The sequence below is a fragment of the Squalius cephalus genome (assembly GCF_949319135.1).
Source record: "Squalius cephalus genome assembly, chromosome: 16".
In the NCBI taxonomy this organism is placed as follows: Eukaryota; Metazoa; Chordata; class Actinopteri; order Cypriniformes; family Leuciscidae; genus Squalius; species Squalius cephalus.
The window spans coordinates 382,501-397,702 of record NC_137137.1 but is presented as its reverse complement, the minus strand read 5'-3'; the positions used below and the strand labels follow the sequence as shown (position 1 = coordinate 397,702).

Here is a 15,202-nt window from a genome sequence, read left to right as displayed (position 1 = left end):
TAGTTACGTCAGTAGTGGATCTTATACGTACAAAGTCGGTGATGGCGTCGAGCTCGATGATGCAGCCTGGTTTGGCCGTCGACTGCTGGCTGATGATGTTAAACACCTCGCTGACATATTTCTGGAGGAACAGGACATGAGACATGACGCATCACTGACGCGGTTTGTTTTTGTAGCTTATCCCGTACAGCGGTGCGTTGTTAATGTGGAAAATGGCGGGAAAAGGCTTTTCCTGCTGACGAAATCCCCTTCAGTTGGAGGCAAAAACTGTGCAACGACACACTTGACCAAACCATCGATCAGAGCGGAGTGTGGACATGTTTTTCTACACCGGTGGGGACTTAAACCTGAATGCACACAGACTTATGGGGACTCGTGTCACCGTGGGGACCTAAATTGAGGTCCCCATGGGTACAAAAGCTTATAAATCATACAGAATTAGTTTTTTTGAAAATGTAAAAATGCAGAATGTCTCCTGTGATGGGTAGGTTTAGGGATAGGGGCAGTGTAAGGGGATAGAATATACAGTTTGTACAGTATAAAAACCATTACGTCTATGGAGAGTCCTCACAAAGATAGTGCACCAGACATGTGTGTGCGTGTGTGTGTGTGTGTGTGTGTGTGTGTGTGTGACTGTGTGTGTGTGTGTGTGTGTGTGTGTGTGTGACTGTGTGTGTGTGTGTGTGTGTGTGTGTGTGTGTGTGTGACTGTGTGTGTGTGTGTGTGTGTGTGTGTGTGTGTGTGTGTGTGTGTGTGTGTGTGTGAGAGTGAGAGTGTGTGTGTGTGTGTGTGTGTGTGTGTGTGTGTGTGTGTGTGTGTGTGTGTGAGAGTGAGAGTGTGTGTGTGTGTGTGTGTGTGTGTGTGTGTGTGTGTCTGTGTGTGACTGTGTGTGTGTGTGTGTGTGTGTGTGTGTGTGTGTGTGTGTGTGTGTGTGAGAGTGAGTGTGTGTGTGTGTGTGTGTGTGTGTGTGTGTGTGTGAGAGTGAGTGTGTGTTCTCAGGTCACTGATGCACCAACACAGTTTACTGATGCACCAACACAGTTTTATACACTATTGTAACCTCATTTTCCTTGCATGCACTTTAAGCAAATTATATTTTATTTAAGAACAATCGTTTTAAAAGTTAACACACTTTAAAAAGTGAACGTCATTTCATTTCAATATAAGAAGCGATGCTTGATTTGGTTTATATTTGCTTATTGCGCTCGCTTGCGCCCTCTTGTGGACACAGGAGACACTACAGCGCTCTCCTCCTCTAACACAGCCCCATTTTACACATGGATGTAAAAGCCAGGCTCATTCTTACGGAGATGTCGGGGTTCGAGAGTTCACTCAGCAGTTTCTTGGCCTCTATGATGGCCTGATACAGTCTCAGCGAGTGTCCGTCACTGGCAATGAAGCAGGCGCTGGGTGAGTTTCCATACACACCTATGGGGAAGAAATGAAATATGAATAGACCAACATCCAATCACAGCAAAGGTGCATCAATTAAAGTTTTAGAGATGCACAGTAAACATTCATAAGCTGAATACACAGTTATGAATATTCTATGCAGCTGAGACTGATGGCACAGCACAGATGAGTTTCCAGCTCGCTTATTAGAGGAAAGAACCTACAAAAATATCCCAAATAATCCGCACACAGAGTGCTTTTCCCTGTTTCATACTCTTGCTCTCTTTTTTTAACTTGAGACTGTCAGGCTGAACTAATCAGAATTCTAGAAGAAGCTGCAAAGGTTTCCGCAGTGAATTTTGCTTTTATTAGGGGGGATCTTTTAAAATCCTCCAATTCGATTCAAAGCGATTCTTGGGGTTACGATTCGATTCAAAATTGATTCTCGATTTTGAATCCAATTTCAATTCAATATATGCATTCATTTAAAATCTATGATAAAAAAAAAACTATGCATATATCGATATCGAATTGAAATTGGATTCAAAATCGAGAATCGAACAGCAGAGAAATGAACAGCAGCTGTTAGTCCCAATCGAGCGGGAGTTATTAGTTTAAATTATAAACAGCTCATTACTGCGTTAATTTAATCTAGCCCGTTTATCAGTGTTCATATTCGCCGCTCACACGCGTCTTTTACATCATTGAAATTAGTGAGCATCAAGTCGACAGACATATCTATACAAGGAAGTGATTATCATCTGGATCTGGGTTGCACTTTTATCATGAATAGATGCACTTTTATGATATATAGATGCACTTTTATGATGGATAGATGCTCTTTTATGATGATAGATGCACTTTAATGATGGACAGATGCACTTTTATGATGATAGATGAACTTTTATGATATATAGATGCACTTTTATGATGGACAGATGCACTTTTATGATATATAGATGCACTTTTATGATGATAGATGCACTTTAATGATGGTCAGATGCACTTTTATGATGGACAGATGCACTTTTATGATATATAGATGCACTTTTATGATGGACAGATGCACTTTTATGATATATAGATGCACTTTTATGATGATAGATGCACTTTAATGATGGTCAGATGCACTTTTATGATGGACAGATGCACTTTTATGATATATAGATGCACTTTTATGATGGACAGATGCACTTTTATGATATATAGATGCACTTTTATGATGATAGATGCACTTTAATGATGGTCAGATGCACTTTTATGATGGTCAGATGCACTTTTATGATGGTCAGATGCACTTTTATGATGATAGATGCACTTTTATGATGGACAGATGCACTTTTATGATGATAGATGCACTTTAATGATGGACAGATGCACTTTTATGATGATAGATGAACTTTTATGATATATAGATGCACTTTTATGATGGACAGATGCACTTTTATGATATATAGATGCACTTTTATGATGATAGATGCACTTTAATGATGGTCAGATGCACTTTTATGATGGACAGATGCACTTTTATGATATATAGATGCACTTTTATGATGGACAGATGCACTTTTATGATATATAGATGCACTTTTATGATGATAGATGCACTTTAATGATGGTCAGATGCACTTTTATGATGGACAGATGCACTTTTATGATATATAGATGCACTTTTATGATGGACAGATGCACTTTTATGATATATAGATGCACTTTTATGATGATAGATGCACTTTAATGATGGTCAGATGCACTTTTATGATGGTCAGATGCACTTTTATGATGGTCAGATGCACTTTTATGATGATAGATGCACTTTTATGATGGACAGATGCACTTTTATGATGATAGATGCACTTTAATGATGGACAGATGCACTTTTATGATGATAGATGAACTTTTATGATATATAGATGCACTTTTATGATGGACAGATGCACTTTTATGATATATAGATGCACTTTTATGATGATAGATGCACTTTAATGATGGTCAGATGCACTTTTATGATGGACAGATGCACTTTTATGATATATAGATGCACTTTTATGATGGACAGATGCACTTTTATGATATATAGATGCACTTTTATGATGATAGATGCACTTTAATGATGGTCAGATGCACTTTTATGATGGACAGATGCACTTTTATGATATATAGATGCACTTTTATGATGGACAGATGCACTTTTATGATATATAGATGCACTTTTATGATGATAGATGCACTTTAATGATGGTCAGATGCACTTTTATGATGGTCAGATGCACTTTTATGATGGTCAGATGCACTTTTATGATGATAGATGCACTTTTATGATGGATAGATGCACTTTTATGATATATAGATGCACTTTTATGATGATAGATGCACTTTTATGATGGTCAGATGCACTTTTATGATATATAGATGCACTTTTATGATATATAGATGCACTTTTATGATGGTCAGATGCACTTTTATGATATATAGATGCACTTTTATGATGATAGATGCACTTTTATGGACTTCAAAACAGAAACTGCTATTCACTCTCATTATATAGCTCTCATTACCAGGACATTTATTAATATAACTCTGATTGTGTTCGTCTGAAAGAAGAATGTCATATACACCTAGGATGACTTCAGGGTGAGTAAACATTGGCTAATTAAAATTTTCGGGTGAACTATCCCTTTCATTTGTGAATCGATCCCCCACCCCACCCCTAGCTTAACCAATGAAAGCGTGCTCACCGAGGCAGTTGCTGGGGATGAGCGCGGGCAGCCAGGCCACGTTAGCGAAGGCCGACGCGTGCAGCGAGTTTATCCTTGCTAGCTCCGACACGCCTCCCGAGAACGACAGCGGTCCCACCGGATCCACGCGCCACAGGATCAGCTCGCTGTAGACGGCGTTAGGGTCCTGGGAGACGCCTCCGGATGACACTCGGCTCCTGCGGGCCGGGTCCGGCGGGCGGGTCAGATCAGCGTCGGGTGTCCTCAGGGCGTTGTGGTGAGACGTGGTTAGCAGTAGCGGCAGCAGCGAGTGGCAGGCCAGATCGTTCAGGTGGAAGCGATGGCCACAGTATCGGGACTGATGGGACACGCTGAGCACCGTGGAGAAGCCCGAGTCCTCGGCGAAGCTGACGGCCCACTGGTTGAGGGATCCGTCGGCGTGTTTGGAGATCATCAGGACGCTGGGGGTGAAGATGCTGAGGCGCAGGCTGTTGGACGACGGTTTGCTCTGACTGATTAGCGCCGAGGACGAGTGTGTGAGACCCGCGGGCCGCTGACGCCCGTGCTGGATCGCCAGGTCCACGTTCTTGTTGCAGGCGTACATGACCACGCTGCGGCTGAGCGAGTTGGCGTCACCGGTGGGGAAGGCCACGGGAATCCTGGACACGAAGGACACCTGAAACACACAATGAACTCAGTGAGTCATCAAGTCAAGCCACCTTTATTTATAAGGCGCTTTATACAAGATGGTTTCAAAGCAGCTTTACAGTGATGGCAGGAAATGATTCGATGATGCAAACGGAACTAACAGGATCTTACACGGCGTGAGGAAGCTGTGGTTGTACCTGTGCCTGTCGGAACATGCCCGGCTGGTACTCGTCCAGCCAGTCGACGTGCCACACCAGCAGCGAGCCGTCCATCGGGTGAATGCTGAACAGCATATCGGCTCCTCGGGTCCAGTCTCCCAGCAGAACATCCACCTGATGATCCACAGCGACACCGTACGCGCTGCGGCCCTCCTCATCCACATCTGCTCACAACAGAGAGAGCCTTCACACACTGCAGACAATGCTTAGCATTTCTGTCTTGTTTACAGTCCAAATATCTAAAAAATTCTTAAAGGTGCAGTGTGTAATTTTCAGCGGCATCTAGTGGTGAGGTTGTGAACTGCACCCAAAAGAAGTTACGGTGGCCGACAGGAAGTGATGTCATCATCTGTGACAGCAGAGAGTAGCCAGTTAAGCCAGTTTCTTTACAAAGATAAATTAAGAAATGATGTTTACTTTATTATTCAGTAAAACGATGTTATTGCGAATGTTATTGTGATTTGTTCATCATTGTGCCAGTGTTTTATTCGCTGACTTTAGCTGAAGCTTCTTTACACGAAGAACAACATAGTGACGAAACGCTTTTGTCCGTTCAGGGCCACCGTAGAAACATGTGGATGTAAGCGGACCCGCGGTGTGTGTAGAGAGAAATGCCTCATTCTAAGCTAATAAACACACAACGCTTCATTATGTAAGATCTTTACACACCACTGAAAACATAGTTATGTGTCTGATACTGCATTTCTGATCCTCCAAAATATCACACACTGCACCTTTAAATCAAGATGCATTTACTAAAGAGTAGTAAAATGGCATAAGATATTATGTCTTGTTTTCTGAGGAAATCAATCAAAATGATCTGTTAATGGGGTGAGAAAAATAGACTTGTTTCTGTTTGAATTAACATTATTTTTCTGACCCCATTAGCAGATCATTTTGATTGATTTCCTCAGAAAACAAGACATAATATCTTATGGCATTTTACCCATCTAGTAAATGCATCTTGTTTTAAGAATTTGTAGATATTTGGACTGGAAACAAGACAAGAATACTAAGAAAAGCATTTTTGATGCATGCGAATCCTCACAGGCTTATTAGTGTACAAATGTCGCACAACAACAGCTTTTTACCCACGCAATATCCGTTTATGAACATCTAGAGCTCTAGTGTGACCTAAATCTCATATCCCAGAACGAGTCATTTCATAACACACACATCACACAGAACGCCTTTTTTAGATCCAATGCGCTACATTTCCATTGATCCTATCCGCGGCTCAAAATTCACACATGATTCGAACCGTGAGTTTTGTGCTCTGTTGCACCACTAGCAAACGCGCTGGACGGATGGCATGACCCTGTTCTCCCTCATCTTTCCCAGTGTTTTGCCACTCTCACATGTTAATATGGTGAATCAGTCTCTAATGCACTGAAGTGACAGTACCGGATGCAGTGATGTGACAGTACCGTGCGTCTCTGCGGGTCCGTTCTGCTCGTCTCGGCTCCGGAGCTGCTGCAGAAACACCTCCATGCTCAGCGTCAGGTGCAGCTCTTTGTTGTTGAGCCAGTGGACGGTGAACGAGCCGCCCGGTTCCTCCTCATCCGAGCCGTTCATGGCCGAGATGGAGGGTAGCAGAGGGATGTCTACACACACACACACACACACACACACACACACACACACACACACACACACACACACACACAGGCCTGTGGGTCTCACGGGTGTTTTGACAACAGGTTTGAAAGAGTTACAGAGAAAGATGAGAGTCAAGAGCGACAGCAGAAAAGTTTGGGATCTGTAAGATTTTTAATGTTTTTAAAAGAGTCTCTTCTGCTCACCAAAGCTGCGTTTATTTGTTTAAAAATCATTAAAAAAACAGTAATATTGTGAAATATTATCATAATGTAAATCAGCTGTTTTCTATGTGAATATATAGTAAAGTGTAATTTATTCCTGTGATCAAAGCTGAATGTTCAGCATCATTACTCCAGTCTTCAGTGTCACATGATCCTTCAGAAATCACTAATATGATGATCTGATGATCAAGAAACATTTATGATTATTATCAGTGTTACATAGAGACACGCAGCCTTGGTGAGCAGAAGAGACTCTTTTAAAAACATTAAAAATCTATTCCAAACTTTTGACTGGGAGTGTATAGCTTTTCATCAACTCATGTTTAGTAAACCATTTACTATTATATATACCTGATGATTCAGGCCAACTGAGTGTGAGTTCACCATCATCTCTGTACAGTCTCCAGTCATGTGAGTTTCAGTTAGCATCACTAAAGGTCACGTTACCTGTGGCGGGGTTAATGCTGGCAGCGATGTGGAAGTGGCACAGGGCGTTGGCGTGCGTGATGTTGGCGCGGTGTGAGTAGTGTTTGTTCTGCTGCTGTGGAAGAGGACCGGTGTACGACAGCTGAGATAAGCTCCGCACCTCCTCTCTCCACGAGCGCTTCAGGTTCAGCTGTGAACAGAGAGCGCAGATCATCAGTGAACACTAGCGGTGCATGTGATTAACGTGTGCTGTCGTCTGTCATTAATGTTAATAAAACAACTGAATACAGCTTTAACAAAGATGAAACTATATTTCATTTCTACAGTGAACAGTAAGTGTTATTTTACATTTAGGCTTAATTATTAATTTCTGTACCTGAACACTACTGTTAAACTTTAACTTTGTTATTTAGTGTTCATCTCTGCTTGTAATTTGTGTATTTGTTCTTATTTTATCACTGACTGTTCACTTGTTTTTAATAATGTTTGTACTTTATCAGTTAGGCTAGTAGTTTTTGAAGTGATATCGAAGAACTTCAAGTGAACTTTAAGTAATAAATGAAAAGCAAAATCCCCCCCCCCCCCCCCATGTATTTTTTTTTTTTTTTTTTTTTTTTTTTTTTTGCTGATCCGAAAAAATGATCCGATTCATGGCTCGAAAACCGCAAATGATCCGAACCGTGAGATTTCCGCGCTGCACCACCAGTAAACACACAGCCTTCGGCTCGCTCACCTCCATCGGGCTCTGGTTCAGGGTGTTGCTGGAGGACTTCTTCATGTTGTTTGTCTTGTCGTTGTGTCTGAGTCCGGACAGCAGGCAGTCGCTGGGCAGAAGCGTTTCGGCCCACAGTCGACACACACTGTCCTTGCAGCAGGTCAGCAGCACGTTACACACCACTCCTCTGGAGGAACACACACACACACACACACACACACAGCGAGAGCGTCACACCGTGTCCTAATGAGACGCGACGCACGTTAAAAGGCATCTTTTCCATGTTAATCTGAGTTTTTGTCCTAACCGGCCACGAATATTGGGGAATTTTCTTTGTCTCATGTATTCAGTTTATAAGCTGATGTACCAGACAGGTCAGACAGGTCAGAGAGGTCAGAGCAGGTCAGAGAGGTCAGAGGGGTCAGACAGGTCAGAGAGGTTAGAGAGGTCAGAGGGGTTTTGCAGGTGAAAAGTACCCGGAAACATGAAGGAGCGATGCAGGTGGTTGTTATATAAGATGAGATTTTCCACCAATAGAGAGAAGGCCCCGAGAGAGATGAGAGAGATGTTTTTAATGGTGGCGATAACACAAGGAGGGGCAGAAAAGAAGAGGTAGAGATGAGGATGCCCATTGGGTACCTAACGATAAGAAAAAGGCATAAGACATGAAGTCTGGAAATGGTAACTTTAGATGGCCAGCTGGCATCTCACTTTATTGCTTGTTCAATGAAGTAAATTCTTCTGAGACCTGGAACTTCGACTCTGAGAGCGTCCTACCCGAACCAGAAAGACTTTGAATTTGCCACAACACGACACGCAACGATTCTATTTTAGAAACGCTTTCTATTGGTGCGTTCAAGTCCTCCTGGGAAGAGGCTGGGATCACTGCTAAATACCTTTAAGTATTGTGGTATTCCGCCATGTTTCTCAGTGACACGCCCACAACTCGTACAGATCGGGGCTTAGAGAAAATCCCGAGCTCCCGACTCGTATTTACGGCATTGTGAAGGCGTTCAACTCGTAAATACGGTCTAAACGAGATGACTTGAACACACCTTATTTTTCTGCGATGTCGCGCTGGAACAACAAACACAAACTGTGGCAGTGATAATTCCACACATAATAGTGTGGAAATGCCGTGGACTTGCCACGAGACTCCGCCCACACGCTGTTCTGATTGGCTGTGGGTTTTGATTGATTTTGACGCATCTCGCACTGTAAAAAATGCTTTTCTTACTTAGTATTTTTGTCTTGTTTCCAGTCCAAATATCTACAAATTCTTAAATCAAGATGCATTTACTAGATGAGTAAAATGTATTGTTTTCTGGAGCAAATAAATCAAAATTAAGAGTTGTTGCTTAAAAAAGCTAAATTATCTGCCAAAGGGGTAAGAAAAATTATGTAAATTCAAACAGTAACAAGATTATTTTTCAATTATTTATTTTTTTAATCGCATCGCGTCTGGTTAGGACACGTGTAAGGCGTCTTCAGGCCGAGACTTCGAGATGGACTCACCTAGGCATGTGTTTGCTGGTCTTCCTCCAGGAGAAGCCGGTGACGGAGCGAGGGTGAGCCAGGTAAATGAAGGAGAAGTTGATCTCAGAGCGCAGGTCAAGCGGGGTGAAGAGTTTGGTGACGTCCGCCTGCCATTTGCTGGTGCTGTACCACACTTTCACCAAACAGTCGTCCTGCAACAACACACTCAAATTTGGAATAAAGTGCACACTTTTTCCCCCACGAAAACCGCTCACAGTAGCCGTGTTTCCGTTACCCTTCAAATTGCGCAAATTGAAATTGCGAACTGAAAACAGGCCCAATGGAAACGTAAATCTACCAACATCCGTTGCCATAATTTTTGGAATAACTTATGAGTTTTCCACGAGAGGAAAAAATGACGTTTAAGTCACATAACATCGGTTAATGGAAATGCCGTCATTTCGCAATAGTTTGTTATTGACATTTAGAAAATATCGCAAAAGTTTTGCACAAATCTGTAATGGAAACGCAGCTAGTGAAACTGTTGTTCATCTCTGAGCAATGAGTGCTTTTGAACAAATATATGAAAATCATTGGGACATTAACTAATGTTAACAAATACAACTTTTGATTTTAATAATGAATTAGTTAATGTGGAAACTAACATCAACTAAGATTAATAAATGCTGTAGAAGTGCAGTTCATTCTTATTTCATGTTAACTAATGTAAACTAATGAAACCTTATTGTAAAGTGTTACCATATTGTCTAATCCCGAGTCATTAAGTGCACATATCACACATGTACAAGCACAAACCTGTCCTGCGGTCGCAAAAAACTCTCCGTCAGGGGAAAACTTGATGAAGTGAGTCGAAGCGGCGGACCTGTAACATCAGAGAGATTTTACTGGAGCGGTTCGAGTGTATTCAGAGAAACTCAGAGTGACGTGAAGGACTACCACTGACTTGCAATGCCATATGCTTCTCCAGGAGCGCTGAGGACCCACGGCTTCATCTTCAGGATCTGCACTGAGACACACGTTACACCACAGCTGAAGACACGCCGAGCCAGTCAGGAGACACGTACCTGAGGAGAACCGCGTTAGAGAACAGCGTTAGAGAACAGCGTTAGAGAAGAGCGTTAGAGAACAGCGTTAGAGAAGAGCGTTAGAGAAGAGAACACAGTTAGAGAAGAGACCAGCGTTAGAGAACAGCGTTAGAGAACAGCGTTAGAGAACAGCGTTAGAGAAGAGAAGAGCGTTAGAGAACAGCGTTAGAGAACAGCGTTAGAGAAGAGCGTTAGAGAACAGCGTTAGAGAAGAGCGTTAGAGAACCGCATTAGAGAACAGCGTTAGAGAAGAGAGCAGCGTTAGAAAACAGCGTTAGAGAACAGCGTTAGAGAAGAGAGCAGCGTTAGAAAACAGTGTTAGAAAACAGCGTTAGAGAACAGCGTTAGAAAACAGCGTTAGAAAACAGCGTTAGAGAACAGCGTTAGAGAAGAGAGCAGCGTTAGAAAACAGCGTTAGAGAACAGCGTTAGAGAAGAGACCAGCGTTAGAGAACAGCGTTAGAGAAGAGAACAGCGTTAGAAAACAGCGTTAGAGAAGAGACCAGCGTTAGAGAACAGCGTTAGAGAAGAGAGCAGCGTTAGAAAACAGCGTTAGAGAACAGCGTTAGAAAACAGCGTTAGAAAACAGCGTTAGAGAACAGCGTTAGAGAAGAGAACAGCGTTAGAAAACAGCGTTAGAGAACAGCGTTAGAGAAGAGACCAGCGTTAGAGAACAGCGTTAGAGAAGAGAACAGCGTTAGAAAACAGCGTTAGAGAAGAGACCAGCGTTAGAGAACAGCGTTAGAGAAGAGAGCAGCGTTAGAAAACAGCGTTAGAGAACAGCGTTAGAGAAGAGACCAGCGTTAGAGAACAGCGTTAGAGAAGAGAACAGCGTTAGAAAACAGCGTTAGAGAAGAGAACAGCGTTAGAGAACAGCGTTAGAGAAGAGAACAGCGTTAGAAAACAGCGTTAGAGAACAGCGTTAGAGAAGAGAGCAGCGTTAGAAAACAGCGTTAGAGAACAGCGTTAGAGAAGAGACCAGCGTTAGAGACCAGCGTTAGAGAGCAGCGTTAGAGAAGAGCGTTAGAGAAGAGAAGAGCGTTAGAGAACAGCGTTAGAGAACAGCGTTAGAGAACAGCGTTAGAGAAGAGACCAGCGTTAGAGAACAGCGTTAGAGAACAGCGTTAGAGAAGAGACCAGCGTTAGAGAACAGCGTTAGAGAGCAGCGTTAGAGAAGAGCGTTAGAGAACAGCGTTAGAGAACAGCGTTAGAGAAGAGACCAGCGTTAGAGACCAGCGTTAGAAAACAGCGTTAGAGAACAGCGTTAGAGAAGAGAGCAGCGTTAGAAAACAGTGTTAGAGAAGAGAGCAGCGTTAGAGAAGAGCGTTAGAGAAGAGAAGAGCGTTAGAGAACAGCGTTAGAGAACAGCGTTAGAGAACAGCGTTAGAGAACAGCGTTAGAGAAGAGACCAGCGTTAGAGAACAGCGTTAGAGAACAGCGTTAGAGAAGAGACCAGCGTTAGAGAACAGCGTTAGAGAGCAGCGTTAGAGAAGAGCGTTAGAGAACAGCGTTAGAGAACAGCGTTAGAGAACAGCGTTAGAGAAGAGACCAGCGTTAGAAAACAGCGTTAGAGAACAGCGTTAGAGAAGAGAGCAGCGTTAGAAAACAGTGTTAGAGAAGAGAGCAGCGTTAGAGAACCGTGTTAGAGAACAGCGTTAGAGAACAGCGTTAGAGAAGAACGTTAGAGAAGAGAAGAGCGTTAGAAAACAGCGTTAGAGAACAGCGTTAGAGAACAGCGTTAGAGAAGAGAACAGCGTTAGAGAACAGCGTTAGAGAACAGCGTTAGAGAAGAGAACAGCCTTAGAGAACAGCGTTAGAGAAGAGCGTTAGAGAACAGCGTTAGAGAGCAGCGTTAGAGAAGAGAACAGCGTTAGAGAAGAGCATTAGAGAACATCGTTAGAGAACAGCGTTAGAGAACAGCGTTAGAGAAGAGAAGAGAACAGCGTTAGAGAAGAGAAGAGAACAGCGTTAGAGAAGAGAAGAGAACCGTGTTAGAGAACAGCGTTAGAGAACAGCGTTAGAGAAGAACGTTAGAGAAGAGAAGAGCGTTAGAAAACAGCGTTAGAGAACAGCGTTAGAGAACAGCGTTAGAGAAGAGAAGAGCGTTAGAGAACAGCGTTAGAGAACAGCGTTAGAGAAGAGACCAGCGTTAGAGAACAGCGTTAGAGAGCAGCGTTAGAGAAGAGCGTTAGAGAACAGCGTTAGAGAACAGCGTTAGAGAACAGCGTTAGAGAAGAGACCAGCGTTAGAGAACAGCGTTAGAGACCAGCGTTAGAGACCAGCGTTAGAAAACAGCGTTAGAGAACAGCGTTAGAGAAGAGAGCAGCGTTAGAAAACAGTGTTAGAGAAGAGAGCAGCGTTAGAGAAGAGCGTTAGAGAAGAGAAGAGCGTTAGAGAACAGCGTTAGAGAACAGCGTTAGAGAACAGCGTTAGAGAAGAGACCAGCGTTAGAGAACAGCGTTAGAGAACAGCGTTAGAGAAGAGACCAGCGTTAGAGAACAGCGTTAGAGAACAGCGTTAGAGAAGAGACCAGCGTTAGAGAACAGCGTTAGAGAGCAGCGTTAGAGAAGAGCGTTAGAGAAGAGCGTTAGAGAAGAGACCAGCGTTAGAGACCAGCGTTAGAAAACAGCGTTAGAGAAGAGAGCAGCGTTAGAGAACCGTGTTAGAGAACAGCGTTAGAGAAGAGAACAGCGTTAGAGAAGAGAACAGCGTTAGAGAACAGCGTTAGAGAACAGCGTTAGAGAAGAGACCAGCGTTAGAGAACAGCGTTAGAGAGCAGCGTTAGAGAACAGCGTTAGAGAACAGCGTTAGAGAAGAGACCAGCGTTAGAGACCAGCGTTAGAAAACAGCGTTAGAGAAGAGAGCAGCGTTAGAGAACCGTGTTAGAGAACAGCGTTAGAGAAGAGAACAGCGTTAGAGAAGAGAACAGCGTTAGAGAACAGCGTTAGAGAAGAGAACAGCGTTAGAGAAGAGAGCAGCGTTAGAAAACAGTGTTAGAGAAGAGAGCAGCGTTAGAGAACCGTGTTAGAGAACAGCGTTAGAGAACAGCGTTAGAGAAGAACGTTAGAGAAGAGAAGAGCGTTAGAAAACAGCGTTAGAGAACAGCGTTAGAGAACAGCGTTAGAGAAGAGAACAGCGTTAGAGAACAGCGTTAGAGAACAGCGTTAGAGAAGAGAACAGCCTTAGAGAACAGCGTTAGAGAACAGCGTTAGAGAGCAGCGTTAGAGAAGAGAACAGCGTTAGAGAAGAGCATTAGAGAACATCGTTAGAGAACAGCGTTAGAGAACAGCGTTAGAGAAGAGAAGAGAACAGCGTTAGAGAAGAGAAGAGAACAGCGTTAGAGAAGAGAACAGTAAAGAGAACAGCGTTAGAGAAGAGAACAGCGTTAGAGAAGAGAACACAGTGAGAGAACAGCGTTAGAGAACAGCGTTAGAGAAGAGAACACAGTGAGAGAACAGCGTTAGAGAACAGCGTTAGAGAAGAGAACAGCGTTAGAGAAGAGAACACAGTTAGAGAACAGCGTTAGAGAACAGCGTTAGAGAAGAGAGCAGCGTTAGAGAAGAGAACACAGTTAGAGAACAGCGTTAGAGAAGAGAACACAGTTAGAGAACAGCGTTAGAGAAGAGCGTTAGAGAACAGCGTTAGAGAACAGCGTTAGAGAACAGCGTTAGAGAAGAGAACACAGTTAGAGAAGAGCGTTAGAGAACAGCGTTAGAGAACAGCGTTAGAGAAGAGAACACAGTTAGAGAAGAGCGTTAGAGAACAGCGTTAGAGAACAGCGTTAGAGAACAGCGTTAGAGAACAGCGTTAGAGAACAGCGTTAGTTGGATTGTTGCAGGTGACAGACAGCCTATCAGTAATCAGTCTTAGGGTCACGTGTCGTGAAGTTCGGCGATTAGAACGATTTCTCTCTTCTAGTGATCTGTGAGAGACAGTATCATTGTCACAACTAATGGGTTAAAGTTTTGTTTTCATGGAAAATAAGTCTTTCTGCTTTGCTGTTTGTTTTTTTTTTTTTTTACTTTATTTAGTTTTCTAATATGACACTTGATTTTTCTGAACGAAGGTCCAAAAAATAAACAACAGCACGGTATACCAAATGTGTAAAAATAAGTGAACTCGAGTTAAAGATAAATATTCCTGATACATAAAATAAAGGTGTTCCACACAGATCACAGCGGTAACATCGGAAGGGTGTGGGGGGAAGTATATAGAAAAAAAGAGAAAGAAAAAAAATTCCTACCATAACAAGATAACGTTAGGTAAATAAGTTAAGGGTTACAAAGAATAATTTAGTAAGTAATTTAGATATAAAAAAACAGTATAAAGTTATCACATTCCCAAGTGATCTAATACAGGCTTCCATATTTTCCAAAATATATCTATTTGTCGTTGTTAATAAATCATGGCTTCTCAATATGAATAATGCTCACTAAACTGTACATCGACTACTGGGACAATGTCCAGTTTCCACCTTTGAAGAAACAATCTCTTCACAAGAACCATAAATAAAGAGTTTTGCTGTTTGTGGTTGTGTAGCTTTTTTTCCTGATCAGTCTGTAATAACAGACCACTTGATTCAATGTGCATGAATGGACACACACAGATGTTTACTTCTCCTGTGGGGGTGGTTGGAGTGTTAAATGATTATGGCTGTCTGTTTTTTGTCAATTCAGTTGTTTAAT

General features: G+C 42.6%; 1 protein-coding gene across 5 annotated transcripts in view; it reads right to left on the bottom strand.

Moving 5' to 3' along the window:
- dmxl1 (Dmx like 1) overlaps positions 1 to 15,202 on the bottom strand; it is a 56,961-nt gene that overhangs the window by 33,985 nt on the left and 7,774 nt on the right. For all 5 annotated transcript variants that reach the window (XM_079896499.1, XM_079896500.1, XM_079896496.1 and 2 more), the window contains exons 6-15: positions 10,377 to 10,497; positions 10,229 to 10,295; positions 9,452 to 9,624; positions 7,955 to 8,123; positions 7,243 to 7,411; positions 6,403 to 6,579; positions 4,955 to 5,139; positions 4,131 to 4,785; positions 1,307 to 1,428; positions 32 to 121 (exon numbers count right to left, since the gene is read on the bottom strand). In XM_079896499.1, coding sequence (XP_079752625.1) covers positions 32 to 121; positions 1,307 to 1,428; positions 4,131 to 4,785; positions 4,955 to 5,139; positions 6,403 to 6,579; positions 7,243 to 7,411; positions 7,955 to 8,123; positions 9,452 to 9,624; positions 10,229 to 10,295; positions 10,377 to 10,497 — 1,928 coding nt within the window. The remainder of the gene's footprint in view (positions 1 to 31; positions 122 to 1,306; positions 1,429 to 4,130; positions 4,786 to 4,954; positions 5,140 to 6,402; positions 6,580 to 7,242; positions 7,412 to 7,954; positions 8,124 to 9,451; positions 9,625 to 10,228; positions 10,296 to 10,376; positions 10,498 to 15,202) is intronic.